At 40.8% G+C, this 24,078-nt stretch overlaps 1 protein-coding gene across 6 annotated transcripts in view; it reads right to left on the bottom strand.

The window, feature by feature from the left end:
- Dgki (diacylglycerol kinase iota) overlaps positions 1-24,078 on the bottom strand; it is a 456,269-nt gene that overhangs the window by 105,779 nt on the left and 326,412 nt on the right. For all 6 annotated transcript variants that reach the window (XM_031381541.1, XM_031381543.1, XM_031381545.1 and 3 more), the window contains one exon: positions 22,531-22,631. In XM_031381541.1, the coding sequence (XP_031237401.1) occupies positions 22,531-22,631 (101 nt within the window). The remainder of the gene's footprint in view (positions 1-22,530; positions 22,632-24,078) is intronic.

A 24,078-nucleotide genomic window follows, 5' to 3' on the forward strand; every position in this document is an offset into this window, starting at 1 on the left:
CACTCAGTTCGATGGATGGCTGTGAGCCTCTACATCTGTGTCAGTCAGATACTGTCAGAGCCTCTTCTAAGTTATTTACACAGACCATGAATGAAGCTTGCTATAACTAGATAACCCTCACTGGAATTCAGCGTTAGTGGAACTTAGATGAATGTGGTTGACTTTATGCAGAAACGAAATTACATATTTCAAGCAGTTGCTAATAGCTTTGAAAGCCACACATAAAGTATAGAGTACTGAGGACTTTAATCGAATTTGTGATAAACAAAAACAAGAGTTGGTTTGCTATTAAAATGCTTATATTTGAATTCTTAACATGGAATTGAAAAGCTGATTGACTACTAACATACTCTAAATAGGAAACCAATCTCACACTCTCCCTTGAGGTATAAAAAGTACAATACTTTAGATATAAAAGATATTCAAAGTGTTTCTAGAGAATTTTTTGAAGGAATGTTTATGAAACATTTGTTTATAACCATTATCTATTTGATAGCTATTTCACATGCCATTTTAATGCTGAAATATTGTTGGTAAATAACTACATTAAGAGAAATGTAATAATTATAGAGCCAGTGAGCTTAGCTTTTCCTTCACTCTTCTGTGCAGCCTGACAGCCCAATGTAATGTATGAGATTATGATGCCCACCTCCGCATTACTGTGAAGATTAAGAAGTGCCTGCAAAGCATTTATACACAGCAAATTCATCCGATATTCTTCTCTCAGACGTATTAGAGTCACCACGCCTTCTCATAAGTCTGTTATCAACATGTACTAGTCACTGATAAACACTCAGTGCAAATTTCAGCAGACCACATATGAGACCTTTGATAGCAGATAAAGGGCTACACCAAACTAAACAAGAGAAATCACCAAATCTACAAAGACAGAAGGGACCAGCAGCTGGCAGCCCCATGATCTAAGCAAGAGCCCTAGGGAGCCAAGCCAAGAAGGGCTATCTCTGACATCCAGTCTGCATGAACCTGAGAATGGGATTAATAAACTGGAAGATACTCACAGTTGTTAATTCGTTCCCTGCAAGGAACTGGGATATATCCAACAAGTTATCAGTGTGGAAATAAAGGTACTAGCATGCTTCAGAGGGGAGGGAAAAAATGACGAGATTTAATTATCTGACACTTTTGCTGTTACGGTATACCACCTGTTAAAGCAGAGTTGCAGCTAAATGGGACCATTTATTTATTCAAAGCACAAACGACTATCTTCAGAGGGATCCTGGAAAGAACATGAGACTCCTTGGGGAGAAGCTTCTCAGAAACCGCAAGGGCTTCAGTTCCCTTCGAAGTACACGGATGAAGGACGTTTTAAAATGCTGTCACTGAGACTGGTGATTTCAATTGTGAATTTTAAATGATCTAGAATCGTTTGAGAAGCGAGTGTCAATGACTGTCTAGATTAGGTTGTCCTGTGGGTATGTGTGTGTGGAACTGTCACGAGAATGCTAACTGAGGTGAGAAGACCCAGCCTGAAAGCACAGTCCCTTGGGCTGGGTCCTGAACTGTGTGAGAAGAGAGATATAAACCAGTGTAGGGCATTCACACACTCACTCTTTCTGCCCTTGACTGTGGATGTGAATGGGCCTGGCTGCCTAATGTTCCTGCTACCGTGGCGTTTGCAGAGTGAGTGACTAATGTGGGATTGTAAGTTAAAATAATTAAAATAAAACCTTTTCTCTCCAGTGTTGCTTTTGTCAGTTTATTTTTATCCAGGCACAAGGACTAAGGTGTCAGTTCCTAAAGAGATCAATGACTATAATCACAGAGATAAAAGGCCATAAACTAAGAAACACTTGAACAACAGAGTAAACTATCAAAATACAGATACTAAACACAGAATCAAGATGCATCCTATGAGCACAGGCAGACATTTTGGAAATTTTGACATTCCATTAAGGAACAATTTTGGACTTTTTGGCAAGCAACAGGGCTTATGCCAAATCTTCCCTATTTTTTTAAGAACTAATACACAGCAACAAAGAAAAAGCTATCCCTTAGAAATTAACACAGAAGAAAAACTAGATGAGCTTGAACTACTAATGATACTGTAGACAGAATACCAAAATCATGGTATGTGAAAGGAAATATAACTCCATAGATATGAAAACAACTCTGTGTAGACAATTAGAATATGAAGACAAAGTACAGAGTGGGAACGAGTCTTTGCAAAGCACTTGTCTGAAAAGGAATAGCACCTTCAATGCATAGAATCTTAAAATTCAACAATAAGAACAAGCTTTAAAATGGCTCTTTTATGGTGTCCATCTCTCTAGGGATATACATTCCAACTTAGACATGGTAAACTTTTGAAGTTAGGATCTGCATTGGAAAGAGAATATACAGTGTTTATATTTCTTATCCTGGGTTACCTCATCTGTGGGATATTTCCAAGTTCTATCCAGTTTCTTGAAGATTTCATAATTTTTTTTTCTAGTGCTGAAATAGAATGTCATGTCACATATGAACCATGGTTTTGTCATCCATTCATCCTCCAGTTGATGGACTGGACAACAGTTGATGCAGAAGTTCATAGCTGGTCTAAGTGCTGAGAATAAATGACCATTGAGTGCTCAGCACTAAACGCAGCATCTAAATCATTCCTCCAAAGGACCATAGAACATCAGAGTAGAGGAAGTGGGAAGATTGCAAGAGTCTGAGGATGCAAATGAGCTATGTGAAAACGTTGTCTTTTAGATAGGGTCTGCCCTTGCAATCGTGAGCACACAGCAGCAGGGAAGACCTACACAAGCCTGGTCTCTCCAACATTCCATGAGTGGGGGTGAGGATCATGAGACATTCCCTCCCCTCCCTGAGGAGTTTTACCATATTTAACACGGTTTTATCATATATGGTGTTAAGTATTGTCTCAGCAGGCAATTTAACACCATTCCTTTGTCATGGACCAAGATGAAAATTCTGTCCACACAAAAATCTACATAGGAATGTTTATAGTATTCTTTAGAAAATAATTTCCAAACTGTGGGTGCGACCACGGTATCCTTCGATAGGCAAAGAGTTAAACCAAAGCGACGTGTGTGTGCGATAGAATACCAGTCAATAAAAAGAAATGAGCTATCAAGACATGAAAGCCCTATTAGAATTTTAAATACATGCTGCTAAGTGACAGACATGAATCTGAAAGACTGCCTACTATACAGTTCCAACTATATAATGTTTTATAACCAGTAAAATTATGGAGACAAGAAGAGAGAGGTAATATGAGGATGGGAGCTATGAAATATGGCATTGTAGGTACAATCTGCCCATGGCACTCATGAATTCCCAGTAGCCTATGATTGTTTGATAAAGTCAAGACTAGACCCCTAAATGTTCTGCCTATGATTGTTTGATAAAGTCAAGACTAGACCCCTAAATGTTCTGTCATAGAGGTGGAAAAGGCTGATGGGACCCAGCCAAGCCCTGCCCAGAAGGCTAGTGGTGTTAGGAGGTGCTGGGAAGAGAAAATGAGTGATGTGGCCACTGTTACTGGCCCAGTTAAGCCCTTTAAGTCACAAGGTAAAGATATTAGACAAAAATACATGACTGTGGGAGTCTTGGTTAAATAAAGGGGGATCTGGGGCTGGAGAGATGGCTCAGAGATTGAGAGCACTGTCTGCTCTTCCAGAGGTCCTGAGTTCAATTCCCAGCAACTACATGGTGGCTCACAACCATCTATGAGATCCGGTGCCCTCTTCTAGCCTGCAGAATACGTACAGGCAGAATGCTGTATACATAATAAATAAATAAACCTTTAAGAAAATAAAGTGGGCTCACGGAGTGGATAGAGAATAAGGCAAGGAGGGCGCTGCGTGTGACCAGAACATATTATATGTATAAAATAATCCAAGAGTAAATTAACAAAAATTATAGGAAAATCTTGGGGTAGCAGGGAGACTCCAGTGGTAGACATATGTTTAGGAGAATAATGATAAACATGGTAATTTTTATGTTGTGCTTTACTTTTAGGGTACCAAGCTCCAGTGGGGGGCATTATGGGAGTGGACGCATGCCAAGATGCATTCACAGAAACACATGGTGCACAAGAGCAGTTCCTGGGCACCACACAGGTAGAACTTAGTAATGAGGATGGGGTGGAGACTTGGGGAGGAGTGGGTATTAAAAAAGTCCTCTCTGCTGTCCCCCTAAAATTTGTATAAAGTTAAGGTTGCTTTTAAAAGCATCTCCTAACTTTTCAAACATGAGGAATGCACTTTGCTGTGGGCGGGTACTCTCTCCACTGACAACAGATAACTGCCCGATAAATGCGTGTTCCCTTCTTAGCCTTAAAGCTTGCTCAAGAGGTCAAAGGGCTGATGGGAATTAGGGACTGAAAAATGAAAGCTGAAAAAGAGAGGCAGGGACGGAAGAAGGGCAGAAAACCCTAAGAGAGGATATGGTAAGAGACACATGGGATCTCTCCACTTTATCTCATTAACTTGAAATGTGCCAAGTTTTCTGGGATTGAATTCTTACTTGACATCTGATAATAATGAGATCAAGTCAACTGGCAGTGTTTCCCAACCATGAGCCATGGGTCCATTCTCCTACAACCTGATATCATTAGCAGCCCATTGTTTACCTGGAACTGGCAAGGACCACTAATAAGCAGATTAGCATACAAAAGGGAACCAGGCAACCTGTGAACACTGTGCCTTGCCATGTCTTGCCCTGTTATGTCTGTAGTCTGTGAAAGATTTCACAACCTCTGGTTCTTATGATTAAAATTTGAATTCTGAAGTTTAAGCTAAACCAGGTCCTGCCTATAGTTAATTTAAAGTGTCAGTCACAAGATAAAGGCAAGCTACTACGTAGTTTTTATTGGACTTTGTTAGAAGGTAAGATTTCTAAAGTACATTTTCTGGAAACTAGCTGGTTCTCCATAAATCTTGGTTTCCAATTATACTGAATTCTGCCTTTTGTCACAATAGCACTCTATCTGAGAGGGTACTGTGGTGGCTTGAATCGGTTTGGCCCCCATAGATTCGTGTTTTTGAATCTATAGGGGGTGGCGACACTATTAAGAAGTGCGACCTTATTGGAGTAGGAGTGGCTTTGTTGGAGTAGGAGTGACCTTTTAGGAGTAGGAGTGGCCTTGCTGGAGGGAGTGTGTCACTGTGGGAGTGGGCTTCGGGGTCTCCTATGCTTAAGCTCTGCCAGCCCAGCATGGAATCCAGTCTCCTCCTGGCTGCCTTCAAATCAAGATGTAGAACTCTTGGCTCCTCCAGCACCATGTCTGCCTGCATGCTGTCATGTTTCCTGCCATGATGATAATGGACTGAACCTCTGAAACTGTAAGCCAACCCCAATTGAATATTTCCCTTATAAAAGTTGCCTTGGTCATGATGTCTCTTCACAGCAATAAAACCATAACTAAGACAGTATCTCTAGGAACATGAAACTTACATTTTTAAAATCCCTATAAATTCTCTAGCATTTTAAATTTTTAGTAGCAATGTCTGGATTTCCTTTTCTTTTAATTTGGCAAGCACATTCTATACACAAGGGACTTGGCTGAAGGTCTGTAAGTCATTCAGTGAATCCCTTTAGAAAACAGATTTCAAGTACTTTCTGACACCAGAGGCAATTATAACACATGCCAGGAGTTTGACATTTTGTACTGAGTAAGATACAATACTTGCCTTAAAGGTATTAGTGAACTTCGGGAAAGAGTTGCATATATGGAACATTCGACTAGTGGCAGCTTTATGATGGGAATTCCTATGGACAAATACTAAAGTTTGTTTAAGATTCTGAGAAGGTACACATTATCCAGGACTAGACAGACTTTCACAAGCAATGCTCTCTCTAGTGACAAACATGAGAATTTCAATAAAGGGAAGAAGAGTCTCGGACAAAGTTCTAGGCCATCCTGGTACTGTGAGCAGCAAGGTCTGGAAAGGAGCTCAGGGTCAGGAATTAGGAAGGTCTGCCTTCATGGAAAACTGGAGTGAGAGCTAGTTCAGGCTTCATTGTTTGTCTAAGTCAGAGTTACTATTGCTGTGATAAAACAGTGACCAAAAAGTAAGCTAGGGAGAAAAGGGTTGATTTCCCTTACATTTCCACATTGTAGTCCATCATTGGAGGAAAGCAAGACAGGAACTCAAACAGGGCAGGAACCTAGAGGCAGGAGCTGATGCAGAAGCCATCGAAGGATACTGCTTACTGGCTTGCTCTCCATGGACTGATCAGCCTGCTTTCTTATAGAACCCAGATCTATAGAGCCAAAGAATTGGCACCGCCTACAATGGGCTTGGCCCTCCCTGATCACTCACTAGTTAAGATGACCTACAGGCTGATATTGCTTGCCTACCACCTGATCTTATGCAGGCATTTTCTTATTTAAGGCTCCCTCCTATCCAATGACTTCAGCTTGTGTCAAGTTGACATAAAATTGTCCAAATTATACTACGAAGCCAAGAATTTATTCTTTAAAAATGGGTAGACTGAAGGAGAAGGGCCAGCATGAGCACAAGGCCACCATGGGCTATATAGTTAAGTTTTAGGTAAGCCTGGTCTACATAGCAACAATACCTCTTAGAAAACAAGCAAGGCTGGTAAGATGGCTCAGCCATCAAAAAATTGTATCTATAAGCCTAGTGGCCTGAGTTGGATCCTCAGAAACAACTGGTGAAAAAGGAGAACAGACCCTCAAAGTTCCCTTCTAACCTCCATATACATGCTGTGGCACATACACAGACACACAACACATATACACATACATTTACACACATGTACACACACACACACACACACACACACACACACACGGATGAGTGGATGCCAACAGATTTCTAATAGATGAAGGATTCAGATCTACATTGACAATGACAACTTCAATGGCTAAACTTGGCTAAACTTTAGACAAGTGTCCTTACTAGAACCTTCTGAACTCTTGTTCTGTACAGCATTTATGTAAGCAAACTTACAATGATAATTTCTTTCTCTGACCTATTGAGATGTAAACTTTTCTTACCAGTTTTATGGCCTAGCAATTTAAGAAGGGAGGAGGGAGATCCAAACACTCACAAACACTGCTGAGATGTGAACACCATGAAAGAGAGAGAGCCCTTGCCTCACCATCTATTGATAGTACAGAACTTCCATTACTGGTAATAATACACAACCAGTAAACATAGATGGGCTACCATACTGCCCACCAAAATCCTGAGTCCTTTTCTATAAGCTTAATCCAAGGCTTCAAAGAGTTTCTCACCTTTGTCTTTGACAAAATTTTACACAGATCATCGCTAGTTAATACAAGGGACATTTTATGGAAAACAAAATGAGTCTGCAAGGACGAATTAGCAAATAACTGCAAGGAGGGAGATGAGTAAGGGGGCTGTCTGGGGTGAGGGACCAATGAAACACACAAAGGGAGACAAATAAGAGACTCTTCCACAGCCAATTAATTAGGTAATAAGAGATTGGGGAGCAAAGGCCACTCAGGGATGACATATACAGTTGCAGGAGTGTATCCACGTGACACACTTGCCTAATAGCACAGTGGACTTGGAGCTGCAAGCTTCAGCTCTGTGGAAGAAGGTTCAGGAGGGCAAGAGAAGCATCAGAGGAAAAATGGTGAGAGAGATTATATAAAATCAAGTAGACATGAATGATGGCAGATTACAAGGCCACTGATCGGGTGTTTGATAATGCCCAAACTATCAGCACAGGGCTCTTGAGTAACAGACAGAAATGGTAAAAATATTCTGATGGCTACAGAGCAAAGATCAGAGGGAGAAGTAGGAAGAGAATCCTAGATCTCCCTGGACATCTACCTTGCTAGCCCATCCCTTAGGCATGAGTTCACAAGCATATAAAGTTGGGGAAGCAAGGTGAATACAAACATACACGTGTTTATTTTCTCTGTTCTTGACTGTGGATGTGACTTCAAGTCCCTGTTGTGGGAATCCCAACATTGACAGGTCGTAACTAGGACCTGTGAGTTAAGATAAATCCTTTCCCAGCCGGGCGGTGGTGGCGCACGCCTTTAATCCCAGCACCTGGGAGGCAGAGTCAGGCGGATTTCTGAGTTCGAGGCCAGCCTGGTCTACAGAGTGAGTTCCAGGACAGCCAGGGCTATACAGAGAAACCCTGTCTCAAAAAAACCAAAAAAAAAAAAAAAAAAAAAAAAGATAAATCCTTTCCCCCTGAGGTGTTACTGTTAACTGCAACATCTCTGGAGTTAGTCACCAATATACACTTTAGTTTTCCTCATTCCAAATCATCAGCAAAATGCACAAGTCTCATGGGAAAGTGTGTGTGTGGGTGTGTGGAAGTAAAAGTAAAAGTAAAAAGTAAAAAATCAAAGGAACTGTCCCAGCCTCAGCTCCTGGACAAAGAGAATGGGTTTAAATGGAAGCTCAATGTTGGGCACTATTTACCCTGCATTTGTTTTAGTTTTTCTTCCTGTTTCTGACAAATATGTTTTCTATAATTGTCAGTGGTAACCCAACAGAGACAGCAAGAAATAAATCTCAAATGCCCTTTCCTTCTCATAGGCACTAAAGACTAAAAAGTCTAGGTTGTATAATGTTATAAAGTAGCATTATCTACAAACCTAATATGAAAGTCTGCCCTTATAATGTAATGGTTTCTTGAATCCTATCTTAAGGAGGATCCCTACCACCATCATGGAATTATAGTTCAGCAAAATGATCAGTAATCTCTTGGAATTCACATCCAATATGAGGGCGATGTCGGAATCTAAAATCATCTGGAAGAAGGATCTATGGCCATGCCAGTGGGATACTGTCTCAGTTAATTTAACTGATGTAGAAAGACCTGCTCATGGTGGGTGGCACCATCCCTTAGGCATGAGTTCACAAGCATATAAAGTTGGGGAAGCAAGGTGAACACAAACATACATGTGTTTATTCTCTCTGTTCTTGACTATGAATGTGACTTCAAGTTCCTGTTGTGGGAATCCCAACATTGACGGGTCTTAACTAGGACCTGTGAGTTAAGATAAATCCTTTTTCCCTGAGTTGTTACTGTTAGGGTGCTTTAACATAGCCACAGGAAAGTTTAACATCTAGTGTTAAATCTGATTTTTTTAAAGCCTTTGGCTGGGATGCTCTATTATAATAGCCTAGGCAATGGGCAATGTAAGGTTTTTTTTCTAAGTATTCCATCAAAAATATTTGTAAAATGTTTAGATATATGGGATAACCATTACTGACACTGTGTTTAGAAGGAAGACAACAAACAGTTAACTGTGACCTGGAAATAATTAGCTCCTGGAGCCAAAGTCAGGCATACAAATGAGAAACTCCAAATGAAGTGCTCAAAACACCAAATCAATGATTCATAACTGTATCCAAAATATAAAATGACGGTCACAGCCACACTGGTCTAATTTCAACATCATCTCATCAATTATCCTGTGTGGGGATAGCTAAAGTCAACACTAAGTAGAGTCACTGGAAACTTAGTCATGTAGTTCTGAATTTCTGAGCTGATGGCACCCGTGTGGAAAATTAATGACAAGGTCTCAAGTCTCTTTCTGGAAGCAAAGAAAGGAAGACTTGTTCCTTTGTGGGACAGGTCAGCTGATATCCTACAAAGGCCTCTCATTCTACTCCTAAGGGACTTCAGGAGGATGGCTATAACTGTCAGATGTTAAGGAAATGTGCTTCTTTCCATTGGATACTGTGACCCTGGGGTTTGAACCATGTAATGGGCACACCAATTTGTGGTTCTGAGTCAATCTGAAGAAAGCTTATTTTCAGATGATCTCACACATTTCTACCCCTGGCTCTGTTTAGTTCAATGTCATTACCAATTGACTTGATGCATGCAGAAGAAATACCCATCTTGTTGAGAAACAAACTCTGACTGAAGTTCTATTTACTGCCTGTAGTGTGAGAGTAGAGATGATGACTGGGGATTTAGACTATAGTTCATGCCAAAGGGACATCCACAGTCAGCATTCACTTATGTTCTACTAATTTGCATCCTTAGGAAAGTAACAACTAGCCTTATCTTTCTAGGTGACAAAGAAGTCAGATCAAAACACAAAAGTGAGGCAAGGAGATGGTGGGCCAAGGAGATGGCTGAGTGGGTAAAAATGCCTGTCTTCAATCATGAATTCCATCCCTTGAATCTCCATGAAGAAAGGAGAGAACTGATTCCTGCAAGTTGTTCTCTGACCTTCATATGCTCACCATGACACATCTCAGCTCTACTCTCCCACCCACAAATAAATAAATCTAATTTGAAAATCTAAAAAGAAAGAGAAAATCTTGGGGACTAGTTCTCAAGTTGAACTAGTTGAACTCTAGGATATGCAACAATTTTAGATATATCTACTTCATACAGCTGCAAAAAGGAGGTGAAAAGACTTAGGGAGTCTGTTATATGTTACATACATTATTTCAAGCATATTCTGACAGCCAGCTTGATGTTTCTAGACATGAACTTCCCTATTCAAATCAGCCCCATGACTTCTGGAATTCCAGGGAAAACTCATGTCTGAGTTTCCCTCTAGGAAGGAAGTTGTTTTATTCAAGGTTTGTGGCCTCCCTGTTCCCCCAAGTCTAGGAGCCCATTCAGTATATATTGACTTTGGCCTCAAAGGTCTCTATGGGAGTCCTCTGCCACTACTTCATTATATCTCACCTTCTTACTGTGCCCAATATGTGGTCCTTGCCCTGCACATGTGTGGCTTCCTCTTTGGGAATATGCCATTAGTCCAGATAACTTCCCGTATGTAAAACTCAGTTTCAGGCTGTAAGTCTCAGGGAGCCCCAACCTACAAACATGAATGGTGACCCCCAACTCTCTTAAATAACACATTTCTATATGTGCACAGATGTGTTCAGAAAGAAGCAGAGTATGTGCTATAAAGTTCACTGAAAAGGGGCAAGAAAGAGAAATATTTTGTTAAAAATCTTTTCTCTGCAGGTGACTCTGTACAATATAATTCAATGTTCTCGTAGTCAGATATTTCATCAATATAGCCTCCAATAAAATGGGAAGAACAAAACAAATAAATATTGTGTGCACTATTATTTATTATTCAGTATGTTGGCAAAAAAGCTGTAGTGGCTACTGTACAACTTGAATAGTGACATGGCAAATGAAAGAATAATAATTTCACACCAGGGTCTTGGAAGAAAGCTTTCAGAGAGAAATCAACTACCACTTAAACATTCAATAGCTGTCAGTCTGGTGTAGTTGTTTGAGTGAGAATGGCTTCCATAGAATCATGTATTTGAATGCTTTGTCCCCATTTGGTGGAATTGTTTGGGAAGGATTAAGAAGTGTGACCCTGTTGTGTCACTGTCACTGAAAGTGGGCTTTGAGGTTTCAAAGGCTCACAACATTCCCACTTAGTTCTCCCTCTCCCACTCTGCCTCATGGTTGTAGCCTTAACATGTGAGCTCTCTCTTACTGCTCCAGTGTTTCCCTTTAGCTCTATTAATGGAATTCTCCACTTATTACATGAGTTCCCTCCACTGTCTCTTTGTATGTTTTCTCATGTCCAGTCTTGCAACTTGATGGTCAGTCATGTTCCAAACAATACTGACAGCTTCTCTTCCCATTCCATTACTGGCCCTTTCCTACAAATCCACAATCATGTTCTACAAATCTCTACCTAACTGGGTTACAGCCACATGGATTTTACTGTTCATTACATACCAAGAGTACTTACACAACTGGGCCGTTTTGCTCCTCATTTTTTCTACCTGGTGATATTCTTCCCTCGGGCATCTATATTTCCTCTTTGTCTTTAGATGCTCTGCTGAAATGCCAGCTCCTTTTGGTTGATTACCTTGAGGAAAGGAGCTCCCAGTCACTACCCTGTTTTCCTTTCCTTTATAGTATATTCTGTTGAGCTATATTATTTATTTCCCCCTGTATAATGGTGAGCACTTTTAGTAACTCCGCCATTGCCTGATATAATGTTGAAAGGATGAAAAACAGTCAATAAATGTAAGTTGAATGCATGAATGGGTGATTTATTTGGAGCTAAAGATATAAAACTTGGTTGGGTTGTTTTCAACAAACCAGAGGACAGTAATTAAGATAACATCAGTTGAATGTGAAAAGGACTTTGGAATGCTTTGGGAACACTTAACATAAAAATCTTATTCTATAAAATACATTTTATATGACAAAATCAAAGCTACTGTTTGGAAGACACAGAAAGGACAGTAATTAGATGAATATGCAGAATGCTGGCCTCCTTCACAATTCCCTTATGATTTCTACTCATCAGTTGCTTTCTATGTGAGATGAGGTTAAGGATTCTACCTGACATACAGGGAAGATGGGAGAGCTAAATTCCATGATATATGTGTGGAAAAGTACAGATGACTCCTAGCTCAGTATAATAGTACAATATACCTCAAAATACCAGCATGCATACTAATATTTCATTTTCAACTTGAATGATTAATATAATATACAGTCAAAGATAAAGGAAACTGAGCATGGAATTCTGGGCAAATGTCAGTGTGTGGCCAGGAAATAAACACTTGGGAAAGGATGGATCACTGCTCAAAGCAGACAAGCTAGAGTCATTTAAGTCCCTGACAAGTTTCAAATTGAAATGCCTTCCTCCATCAAATAAGTACTAATCTCTACTGAACAGCCCTATTGTCAACTTGGTAAATGAAGGAGAAATTAAATTCTAGATAAAGCAGTTGATAGTAAGAATCCTATCTTTTAAGATCATTATTTATGTGACGCTTAGTAGGAAAACAGGCACTTTGTGTTTCCATAGCTTACCCAGTCCTTAAAACAGACAGGAAAAAAAAGCAATTCCCAGAATATTTCTATTTTTTTTGTTTCGTTTTTCAAACAACATTTTCTTACAGTAAAAACTCAATACAGATACTTTTGAGATAGGAGGGTAGGGCAGAGAGCAAAGTCTTAAAGAGGCCCTGAAAGAGGCTATTAACATAGGGGAGAAAAATTAACATAGGGGAGAGAAGTTGGGAAAGAGGAAAATCAGAAATGCCTCAGCTGAGGGACTGTTGCCCACTGGTGCTCCAAAGAGTAACTTATGTTGATTAGAATGTTAAAATGTATGCTCTTGATGGAAACTTAAGATGCTATTGAGATACGAAATACATGAAGTCATATGCATACTCAGAGAGAGGTACAATGATAAGCTAGTGATACAAAACTGAGCCAGAAAGACTGTTCTGTTGGCATATTGGGTTAATGAGGAGTTTAACTCTTCTCTGCTCCAGCCTGCTTCCCACCTTCCTGCACTGTACCACCTGCTCACGGACTGACTCTACTTCAGCCACAATGACGTGTTTCTTCTGTTCAATCACTTGCTCTGGGACACAAGAACACAGAACCTCTCCAGATGTGCTTTCCGACCCCACAAAGTTGCTTATACTGTACTGTGAGATGACCTGGTCTCCTATGTCACTGCCCAGCATCTGTTGATGCCCAGCAACAGTATACAGCTGTTGAAAGCATAAATATATGATGATTGACTTCTTCTGTCAGCTGTGCATACTGATTTTAACCAAAGTCAAACATGGCAAATTAGAACAATGGGATCCTCCAGGGATTTATCTTCTCCCCTTTCAAATGTGCCTTAGACGTAGTGACTTCCATATCTGATTTGACTTAAGGTCATGAGATGCTTGGTTACTCCATGAGATAGGTAGCCAAGTACTTGAGACTAGACAGCCCAAAGACCTAGGGGTAAAAGCAAATACTACTCTCCTTAAATAAATAAATAAATAAATAAATAAATAAATAAATATTAAAATGTGGTAAGAAAATGACTAATGACATTCCGCTATACTCATAGATCAGTGCCTTACTCAGCCATCACCAAAGAAGCCCCTTCCTGCAGCAGGTGAGAACAAAAATGCACATTCTCACAACCAGACCTTACTCAGAACACGAGAAACCTTGGAACATTCAGCTCTAAATGTGATATGCCCATCAACACTCTCCCCTCGGGGTTCAGGAACCCTACGACGGAGGAGGCAGAAAATGTCAGAGCCAGAGTGGATAGAGGACACCATAAAAACAAAGCCCGTTGTATTGACACAATAAAAGCTCACACGAATGCATAGAGAGCAGAGACTGGGGCAGCATGCACAGGGCCAGCACAGGTCTGCATCACATTCTTTACACGTATATTATAGCATCTGGCTTAGTGTTTTTTATGAGATTCCTGAGTGTGCACATGAGTTAGTCTCTGTTTCTTGTGTCTTCTCTTGGGCTCTTTTCCATCTTCTTGTTTATCTTGTAGAATTCTGATGTGTTTATCTTTCTTGTATTGTGTTTTATTTTACTATCACTCCTTAGAAGCATGTCTATTTTCTAATGAGAGATAGAAAGGGGTAGATCTGGATGAGAAGGGAGGGAAGGGGAGAGGAACTGGGAAGAGTGGGAGGAGTAGAGACTGTAAACATATTATATGACAAAAAAATATTATCAATGAGAGGAAAAATATTAAAGAAAAACAATAGTTATGGTGGCAAATGCCACCAAATTAAATACTATGATTTGGATATGAAGGCCCTCACCACAAAGGCTGAGGCTTGGCCCCCAGTTGTCTGTGCTACAGGAGGCAGCTATACCATGAAGCTCTGTCAGATTAGTCATTCAATGAATTTATAGCTGAATAGACGTGGTTGAAAGGAAGTCTTTGTTGGCATGTCTTTGATAAGTATATTTTGTCACTGGATCCTTCTCACCTCTGGCTTCTGCTCTCTGGCTTCCATAACATGAGTGGCTCTCATCTAGCTCACGCTCTCTGACACAGTGCGCTCTGAACTCAGCACAAGTTCAGAGGTAGTGGGGTCAGCCAACTACAGACTGAGCGCTCTTAACCCAGGAGCCAAATAAGTCCACCTAGCCTAAGGTGTTTTCTCAACCACTTTGTCGTAAGGTTTAACAATCAAAGCTAATCAAGCTACCAGGGTGACATCATCAAGGCTAGCCTTTAAAAATTGTTAGTAGGAACATAAATTATTGAAATATAGAAAATCTTCAAAAAATTGAATTTTAATTACCATGTGGCCCAGACATACCACCTCCGAGCATGCTTACTGGATGAAGTCTAGGTTGACCACCAGGCAGACACACACACACACACACACACACACACACACACACACACACTACCCATAAAAGAAAAATAAAAGATAATGGGTAATGAGTCAGGAAAGCTATTTCCTTTCTGTCTTTTCATCACTCATAGTTCTGATCAAGCTGAATAAAACAACGCAGAAAGTCAGATTAGAGGATGTTCTACCCAACCTCAAACCAGTCTCATCAAGGTCATTGGGGCAGGTCTAAGAAACTGTAACAGTCCAGAGGACACTGGGTAGAACCAGATTCAGAAAAGGTAGGTGGGACCCTAGAATGGACCTTGGAACAGAAAGTCTAAGGGTTTAGTTAAAAGGATGAAGCACTGGTCTTTGAGAAACACATTGTGGCAATTAGTATAAATTTGGGAATGCCAGTCTTGTTTTTGAAACTTTATGAATCTCAAACCATTCTGGAATTAAAAGTTCATAAAGGGGGCTGGAGAGATGGCTCAGCAGTTAAGACACTGACTGCTCTTCTGAAGGTCCTGAGTTCAAGTCCCAGCAACCACATGGTGGCTCACAACCATCCATAATGAGATCTGATGTCCTCTTCTGGTGGGTCTGAAGACAGCTACAGTGTACTTACATAAAATAAATAAAATAAATCTTTAAAAAAATAAAAATAAAAGTTCATAAAGTTTGCAAGAGAGTTGACAGAATTGAAAAGTACTGAATTGATAAAGTAACCCAGGCCCAAGAAAACAAATACTGCCTTCCCCTTCTCATGGAAGGATGCTAACTTCTCTCTCTCTTTTTTTAATGTATACACATTCATGTGGAAATGAAAATAAAGGTATGTGAGGGGGTGAGAGGTTTTGAGGAATAGGATACGGGAAGGGCAACAGAACGCACCCTGTGCACTTGGGAAGCTGAGTGCTGGGCATGGAAGGGTGACAGGCACAAAGTGGGAGAAGGGGAATGGAGGACGGAGACGAGGGATAGCGAGAGTCAGTCAAAACAAAGCTGTATGAAAGTGTCCTACGGAAGCCTACTAATCTCAGTGGTAATTTAAAAGTAAAAAAAAAAAAAAATACTAAATTTCAGAGGGTGCATCTAGGAGACTGAACTCAGAGGGGTGGAGGAGAAATTGTGATTATCTGATTAGTTAATCACATGTGAGTGATTGCATGCTTCGTGGCTTTAAGCGTCTTATCATCCCAGCACACCGCTGTGCAGGACGCCACTTGAGTGAGTACAGGTTTACTCTCCTTCCACCATCCTGTCACGACACAGCTGCCCCCCTATCTGAGGGTTCCTGTTCTGAGAATTCAAATATCAAAACCTTTCCAAGCCACAGTAGTTAAGTGATTCCCTGCAGAGGGAAAAGCTCACATCATTTGACTCCCCAGACTGATCTTCTGAAATGTGGGTGCGTATAGATGTTTTTCTTAGCGTTACTCTGTTTAAAATTCATTATACTAATTATCTATATAGTGTTTGCACTGGTGCAAGTGGGCACCAACTTGACTAATGATCTAAAGCATACGGGAGAGAGATGCCTGGGCCTTATGAAAATAGAAGTGAAAGTATTGCTCTATGGGTTTTAGTGAGGAATGCAAGGGGTCCTGAAAACAAATACATCAGTATCCTCCGGTCTATTCTTCAAGGGGAAGAAGTGAATCAGAGGGTGGTGGGCTGTATAGTTTGTCTGAGGTCAGACTATGCCCTGAACCTGGTTCACAGATCTGCAGACTTGTGGGTAATGTGATGACAGGCAGTGAAGCTTTTTAACAATAGCAGCCTCACCTCATGGTGCCCACAGTTGCAGTTTTGCACAGCATGGTAATGTGTCAGGTTCAGCATAAGGAGCTTTATATACAAGATTACATTTAACCCCCCGCACTCTACGTGGCTTCAATTATATTCTCATTTTAGAGATGAGAGATCTGATCATCAGAAAAAATTAAATTACTTTACCAAGGTTGCAACTGAGATTCAAATACAAACATTCCTGGCAGTCTCCCCTAACTCGCTTACCAAGAAAATTCCATTAGTGCAGAGGCCTAAATGCTCTAATTAGACTGTGGGCCTGATATCATTAGTCTGAACAATATACTGAAGAAGCATGCATGATACATTATAGGCATCCACACAGCATTCATTACCCTGAAATGATGCATATACAAGCTTCTTAATAGTGCATTTGAAGTGCAACATATATTACCCCCCTCCTGCCTTTGTCTTCATGGGGTCCAAACTGACTTCACTTGTTTGTATTTTAGACTCTAATGAATTATTGCAGCAATTCAAGATCCCTGCGTTTCTCCCTCCAAGGTATGGTAATCACTTCTGCCTATCCTGAAGATCTGGTTATCTAATATTTCAGACTTATCCTTATATGATTCTAGGATAAGCTATCGACCATGCTGACAGTGAGACAATACTTACCACACTGGCCTGTGGGAAAACTGTAACTATATGTAAGTCAAAGTTATAGAAGGAAGCTGCACATGTGTTGCTAGAACTGACCTCAATGAGTGTGGAGAGTTACAATGTTACAGGTTCAAAGCCAAACTTACCTGGTTATCTTAGTCTTTCTAATGGACAATCTTCTACTATTCCCTTGTATGTGACTTAAGATCCTGGCAAGAGGGACTCTACACTGCTCTATGAGACATCCATAACAACTCCACTAAAACCCACCTTTACTCTCCAATGTCTTTCCCACTGCCTCTACTCACTTACCTTAAATATCGAAACTACACCCGTTCATGTCCCTGTTCTGTCATTAACTCTTCTATTTACATCGTCCCTTCTTCTTAATAAATTCAATTCAAAATTAATTCTAAAACTCTTTCTGGGCCTCCTGACTCACACCTGTAAATATTCCTTAAATAACAATTTTGATTCTTGTATCTGCAGTTCCTCTGTGGTCGGCCTGATAACTCAGATTGACTCAGACCATTATGTAACATACTACATGGCCTTACATGGACAACGTCTTCCTGACACAGAATCTGAACACTAGCCTCTGCTGCAGAGACCTACAGCTGACAGCACCCTATCACGCAAGCAATCCCTGTCTACTGTGTTCCAGCTCAGCTCAAAAGCCAGCGATTCAGATTTGACATCCATCATCCCCCCGCCCAGAACTCCTCCTTCTCTTTCCTTCCCTATAAAACCATGCCCGTTTTCCACTCCTCTGTATGCCACCCCCGTGTGTGAATGAGTGTGTGTGTGTGTGTGTGTGTGTGTGTGTGTGTGCACGCGCGCGTGCACATGCACGTGCAAATGTTAAAAATGTTAGAACATGGGCCTGCCTCTTTTAGATACTGGTCCCTCTAAGATACCACATCTGTGGCCTGCAGAAATCAGGCCACACATCCCTGCCGATTTTTTCTTCGGATAAATGACTGATAAGCCCTGATGGGAACATACAGATCTCAGTGGGGGAAAACAAGCTGCAGGAGTCACAATACCACCTGCATCCCAGGAACTCCTTTGGAAGCCAGCTCCTTGCTCTCCACTGGAGTCATTTTCCCTAATGTTTTCATGTCTAATGTTCTCCTACATCAAGTCCAACCATGCTGCCTCAAGCATGATGCTCCATTCTCATGTTCTCCCAGGGTAAGCCCATGCATGCTCGCCTTGATCATGAGGTTCTCTCTCCCAATAGAGCTCCTTCCTTCCTTCCTTTCTAACTTTTTAAAAATTAATCATTTTATTTATTTACACCCCAAATGTTGCCCTTACCAGTCTCCCTCTCAGAATTCTTCATCCCAGCCTCTGTCCCCTTCACTTCTGAGAGGGTGCTCCCCCAATCTCTAGTCCCTGAGGCATCAAGTCTCTACAGGATTAGGCACATCCTCTCCCACTGAAGCCAGACAAGGTAGTCCTCTGCTACCTGTGTGTAAGGCTCCTCTCTTAAAAGTAACCTTCAGTCAGCACTTTCCCCAAACCTGCCGCTCTCACTTGTACAGTTCCTTGAAGACATGGACTCCCTAGACCTTTGTCCTTCTCCCAGTACATGATCATGGTTTTCCATTTTGGGTTCTCACAGAAACTCCACTGATGTTGAAATGAGACCCTTTCACACAGGGCCCCTCCCTCCCTTCACATTCCTTAAATACAAAACCCTTCCAATCGCCTTAATTATCCAAACTGCCTCCTGGCTTCCAGTTGGCCTTTAAGTCCAAAGCTTCCCTGCCACCTTGGCTCTTCTCCTGCTCCCTTTTCACATCAATTTATTTATTTGTTTATTTATTTATTTATTTATTTTTCCTGAGACAGGGTTTCTCTGTGTAGCCCTGGCTGTCCTGGAACTCACTCTGTAGACCAGGCTGGCCTTGAACTTAGAAATCCGCCTGCCTCTGCCTCCCAAGTGCTGGGATTAAAGGCGTGAGCCGCCACTGCCCGGCTCCCATTAATTTCTTTAAGATGCTTGACACTACACAGATGTGACAGCTCCCCCACCCCCCACACACAACACAACACCCCTGAGTCAGGGGTCTGTATCTCCAGAAAGCTTGTCTCCTTTTCCCCACTGGGTTTTTGGAGAATAATTAAAGGTTGTATTTATTTACCGAATACAAAAGTGCAGAGTTGGCTGGTATCTAAACGAAGTGTGAGAAGCCTGGGTGAGAGTCAGGTAAATTTTGGTCTCATTCAAATTGCTATGCACATCAAACCGTAAGTCCAGTTTAGTCTCTTCTGTAGCTAGAACTACAACCATATCAAAAGCTGCTTCTCCTTTCATAGAGTGTGTAATTACATCTGTGCTTTACTGCTCAATCATTCGAATATCTCATTTAGTTAATGGTAGTAATTTTCTGTTGCCACTATAAGCGACTTGGTTTAGCTTTTTCCTTACACTCTCTCTTCCTGTCTTGAAAATCATCACCTTTACCCTGAGAACTAATAAATCATATGCAGGTTTTTAAATAATAATTAAATTTATCAACAAGTGCTGAGGGAGAGCCTGTAGAGCATTTTAATACCCTACGCTTGTATATTAGGGATAGGTCCACAGGAGAGATGGGGCTCAATGGAAGAGAGACAGAAAATATGTGAAATAGTAAAGCTGTCGTTCTGTCTGTTGAAGTAGGCAGAACAATAAGGCGCACTGGAGCACTGAGTTGAAGATGGCAGCGGGACTTTGTCAGCCAGCAAACATCCAAGGCTGTACTCTACTATGAACAACCACCCAGACACACGAAGAGGAAACAATTATACAGTGGTGGCAATTATATCCATGGTACCTTGGTTAGATCACTCAGTTCTGTCATCAAGAACTATTATTTTAAATAGTACCACCACTGCTCAGCTGAAACCTTGTTACCAATAAATGAATGCTTCTGGGTGGATTCAGTTTGTTTGCTTTTCCGGAAGGCAGATCAGAGTACAATTTTCTGGGGGCCCCTTTTATCTAGATGTGTTTCAGGAAGTTCATTTAATTAATGCTTCTGAAATAATGTGTGTTTTGGCATGCACATCACATATGAACTTGAACTGGCCTTCACTCATATTCAGCTTGAGCTCTGTCAGCCATTCTGTGGAGTCTGTAGTCAGTTGCATGGTAGATTTTTTGTAAGGCAAAAGTAGCAAGGGTCAGTAAATCCTTAGCCTCATGAGCTAAGCTTCCCCGTGCACCCACAGTTTCCAAGCATCACCGCCATTTGTTAAAACCAGAACGGCTGACTTAGCAGCTTTTCCTCCCAATTGATTTTCCTTTCAAACTCGGATCTTTAATATAATTCCTTTCTGTTCCCCTCTAAAAGTTCCCTCATTCTCTTGGCTTCCAGACATACCGCTGAATTTATCTGTCCTGTGCTTATGCCAAGTCACTGTTCCCAATTTAAGAACTTTGCTTGGACAGAAGTTTTATTATTTAAGATAGGATGAGTAAAGAAAGCTCTTGCCAGGAAATGTCATCTTCCTGGAAAAACTCAAATTACAATTACCTCCAGCAACCATGGAGAGATAGAGGCACAGAGGAGATAAAACAGATAATTGAATGTTACAGATAAGCCTCGAAACCCCTGTCAGCCAAAATCTTCAGATGTACCCTACTCCCAGCTGAGCTCCTCAGAGCAGATGATAAGCTGTAAAACATGACTTGAGATGCATTATCTTTTATTGCTTTTTAATAATTGGAAGCTATTAGCGTTTTTAATAATCAGAAGCTATTAGTCTGAAATCACAAAAAGGGGAGGCATGGAATGCTGCTCTTTGTAAGTAGTTTCAGAAAGTCAATTTCATCCAGCTGTAGCTGTTCCTCATGCATGTGCTTATTCATCTGTCAGTGGGTTAACCTGGACTTTGTTCTAATCTATCACTTATACCGTCATTTATATCAGGAAACATAGTTCATAATGAATTCTTTAAAAAAAAAAAAAAGAAAGAAAGGAAGAAATGAAGAGACTCAGAGAATGGCTTCTGTCCTTCAGTTCACACTTTCCTGCCAAAGACAAGGCAAGGTACTAATGTCTGTGGCAGAGCATGCTCACTGTAGCAGACAGAGGCTGAGAGAGTCAGAAAAGGAGTCTCCTCACAGAACTTCTCAGAGGCTCAGTGAAAGGCCCCTTGCTCACTGCCATCTGCAGATCCCAGAAAACCCCACACCCAACTGAAAGATCTTCCTTGGGTTGAAGATTTCCATTTGATAAAGCTTGTGTCGGTTCAGTCTTAAGTAAACAGAGTCTGTAAGGGACTCTCCCAGGAAGCTTTGCTGCCCTCCCCAGCACCATTTTCCCTAATTTTAACTACTGGCCTCTTCTACAATTCAGGTCCACAGTGAGTCAATTAATACTGGGCTTGACAAAGCCTTGGTTTTACTTAAGTCCCTTCTTTCTATTGACACTCATGTTTGTTTTCTTGAGTACTGGTCTTCCATTACCCCATATTATTACATCTAGCTACTGGTTCCCCAAGAAAGAGGTATCTTCACCCAGAACCTACGATAACAATGTATTTTGCACTCTGTCCAATATGCCTAAACATCAAACATGGTGTAGAAACATAATCAATGAATCACCTAATTGTTCCTACACTCCAGGATCGTGGTCCTTGGTGTGACATCCTACACAGTATAGGAACTGAAAATACTCATGGGTCTTTCCAGATAACTCTGCTGATGATCCAGAGCATGATGGAATCATTTAACAAAGCAAGCTCCACGAAGACTTTTGTGGAGTTTCCTAAGTTTCTATAAGTTTCTGTGTCAACCTTCTGCAGATCTCATTTTAGATAAAGCTGAGACTACAGAGGTGGTGAATCATGAGCAAACATGCCGGGACACACAGCTTTGCCATTTCCCTTCACCATTCCTGGTGATTTTCCCATGAGATCATCGCCAGGAGCTCCCCTTTTACTTGCACACCCCTCTTCCCTTCTCCAGCTTCATATCTGGACAGAAGGACCAATGACTCTACCCATCAAAACACAGAGAAACCAAGACCAAAGAGACTCAGCAAGTGCCCCTCAGGCACTAGTAACTTACACACTTCCCGGAGTTTCTCCTTGTCATAGTGGAGTCCTTCATAATCTTGTAAACTGATTTTGTTCACACGGATCCTCAGGCGATCTGGGACAGACTGGGGACTGCAAGGCAAAAAAACCAAGTGGTCAGATATAGTGATGGAGCAGAACTGGAAGGTAAGAAAGGGTCCTGGAGAGACTAAGGGCGATCGAATCTCCTGTGGGTTAAAAGAAGAGGTTTGTTTACAAACCAGAAATATACAAAAAAAAAAAAAAAAAAAAAAAAAAAAAAAAAAAAAAAAACAAAACAAAAAACTGAAGAGTCCTTTTCTTGAAACCTAATGTAACTGCAATTTAGATAAGAACAAAGGACTAGGGAGAAAAAAAGCCTGTGGGAAACATCTCTAGTAATATTTGCTATTAATTTGCCAAAGATTTAAATAAGATCATATGTTTTGTTGTGTAGTAGATTAGACACACAAGTAATGAAAAATAATGAGAACACAGTGCTACAAAATAGTAGTAAATATGTCTATAACAGTCAAAGCTGGAAAATGTATTTGAAAGTACAAACTAGGCATTGAGAGTATACAACACCAAGGCTGAGACTTCTCATCCTGTTGAGGAGTCTTGGAAAGCACCACTCAGTTAAGGGATGGTATAACTGAAGCCACCTGGGAGGTGCCTAGAGAAGAAGCACACAAGTCATGCTGAAAGAACTCAGGCTGGCCCAGGACGTGTCTTAATTAGTTAATCAGAAAGCACCAAATTCACGGAGTTATCTCGCTCACCTGCCTAGATTCTGTGCATTTGTCCTAAGTCATATCGTCAAGTGGTTTAATCCTAGCCCTGAGCTGAACGAAAACAAACTTAATTTCTATCATCCCCTCTGTGGATCAATGTATTCCTTTTGGTCCATGAGAATACTTTAGTTTCATTGGTTGAAAGAGCTTTCTCAAACACAAGACTGCTGCTGGGTTTTTTCTTTCTTTCTTTCTTTCTTTCTTTCTTTCTTTCTTTCTTTCTTTTCTTTTCTTTTTGTAGATTGTAATAAACATTGCCAATAAGAGAAAGGGAGAGAGAAATTTAAAGTATTTCAATGTAAATATTTAAATATACAGATTCTAAGGAGGCTACCAGGTTGACATAAGTGAGGTTCACTGTATTAAAAAAGATGCCAATACAAAACCACACAGAAGCTAATCCTGAGCAAGCCCTGGAGATCGATGTGATGGCTGGGTGGCCCATCATTCAAAGTATGGACCATTAGATGGCTAATTTCCTGACATTGTGCTGGTTGTAGTAGAAGCATGGGAGAATAAACCCGACACCAGTATATTAGTCATGATAAAAGGAGACCTAGTTTGATAGGATAGCTACAGATCAATACACAAGACCTTAAGTGTCACACGCCTACAGGCACCATTTCACCAACAGATGAAAACTGTGGCTTCAGAATATAAAGTGATTTTAAGGTCATATAGCTCTATAGGGCAGAGGTAATTCCCCACACTCATCATTCTGGCCTTACTATTATAAAATATTCCTCTGAGACGCAGAGACCATGAGA

Source organism: Mastomys coucha, unplaced genomic scaffold, assembly GCF_008632895.1.
Source record: "Mastomys coucha isolate ucsf_1 unplaced genomic scaffold, UCSF_Mcou_1 pScaffold20, whole genome shotgun sequence".
NCBI lineage: Eukaryota > Metazoa > Chordata > Mammalia > Rodentia > Muridae > Mastomys > Mastomys coucha.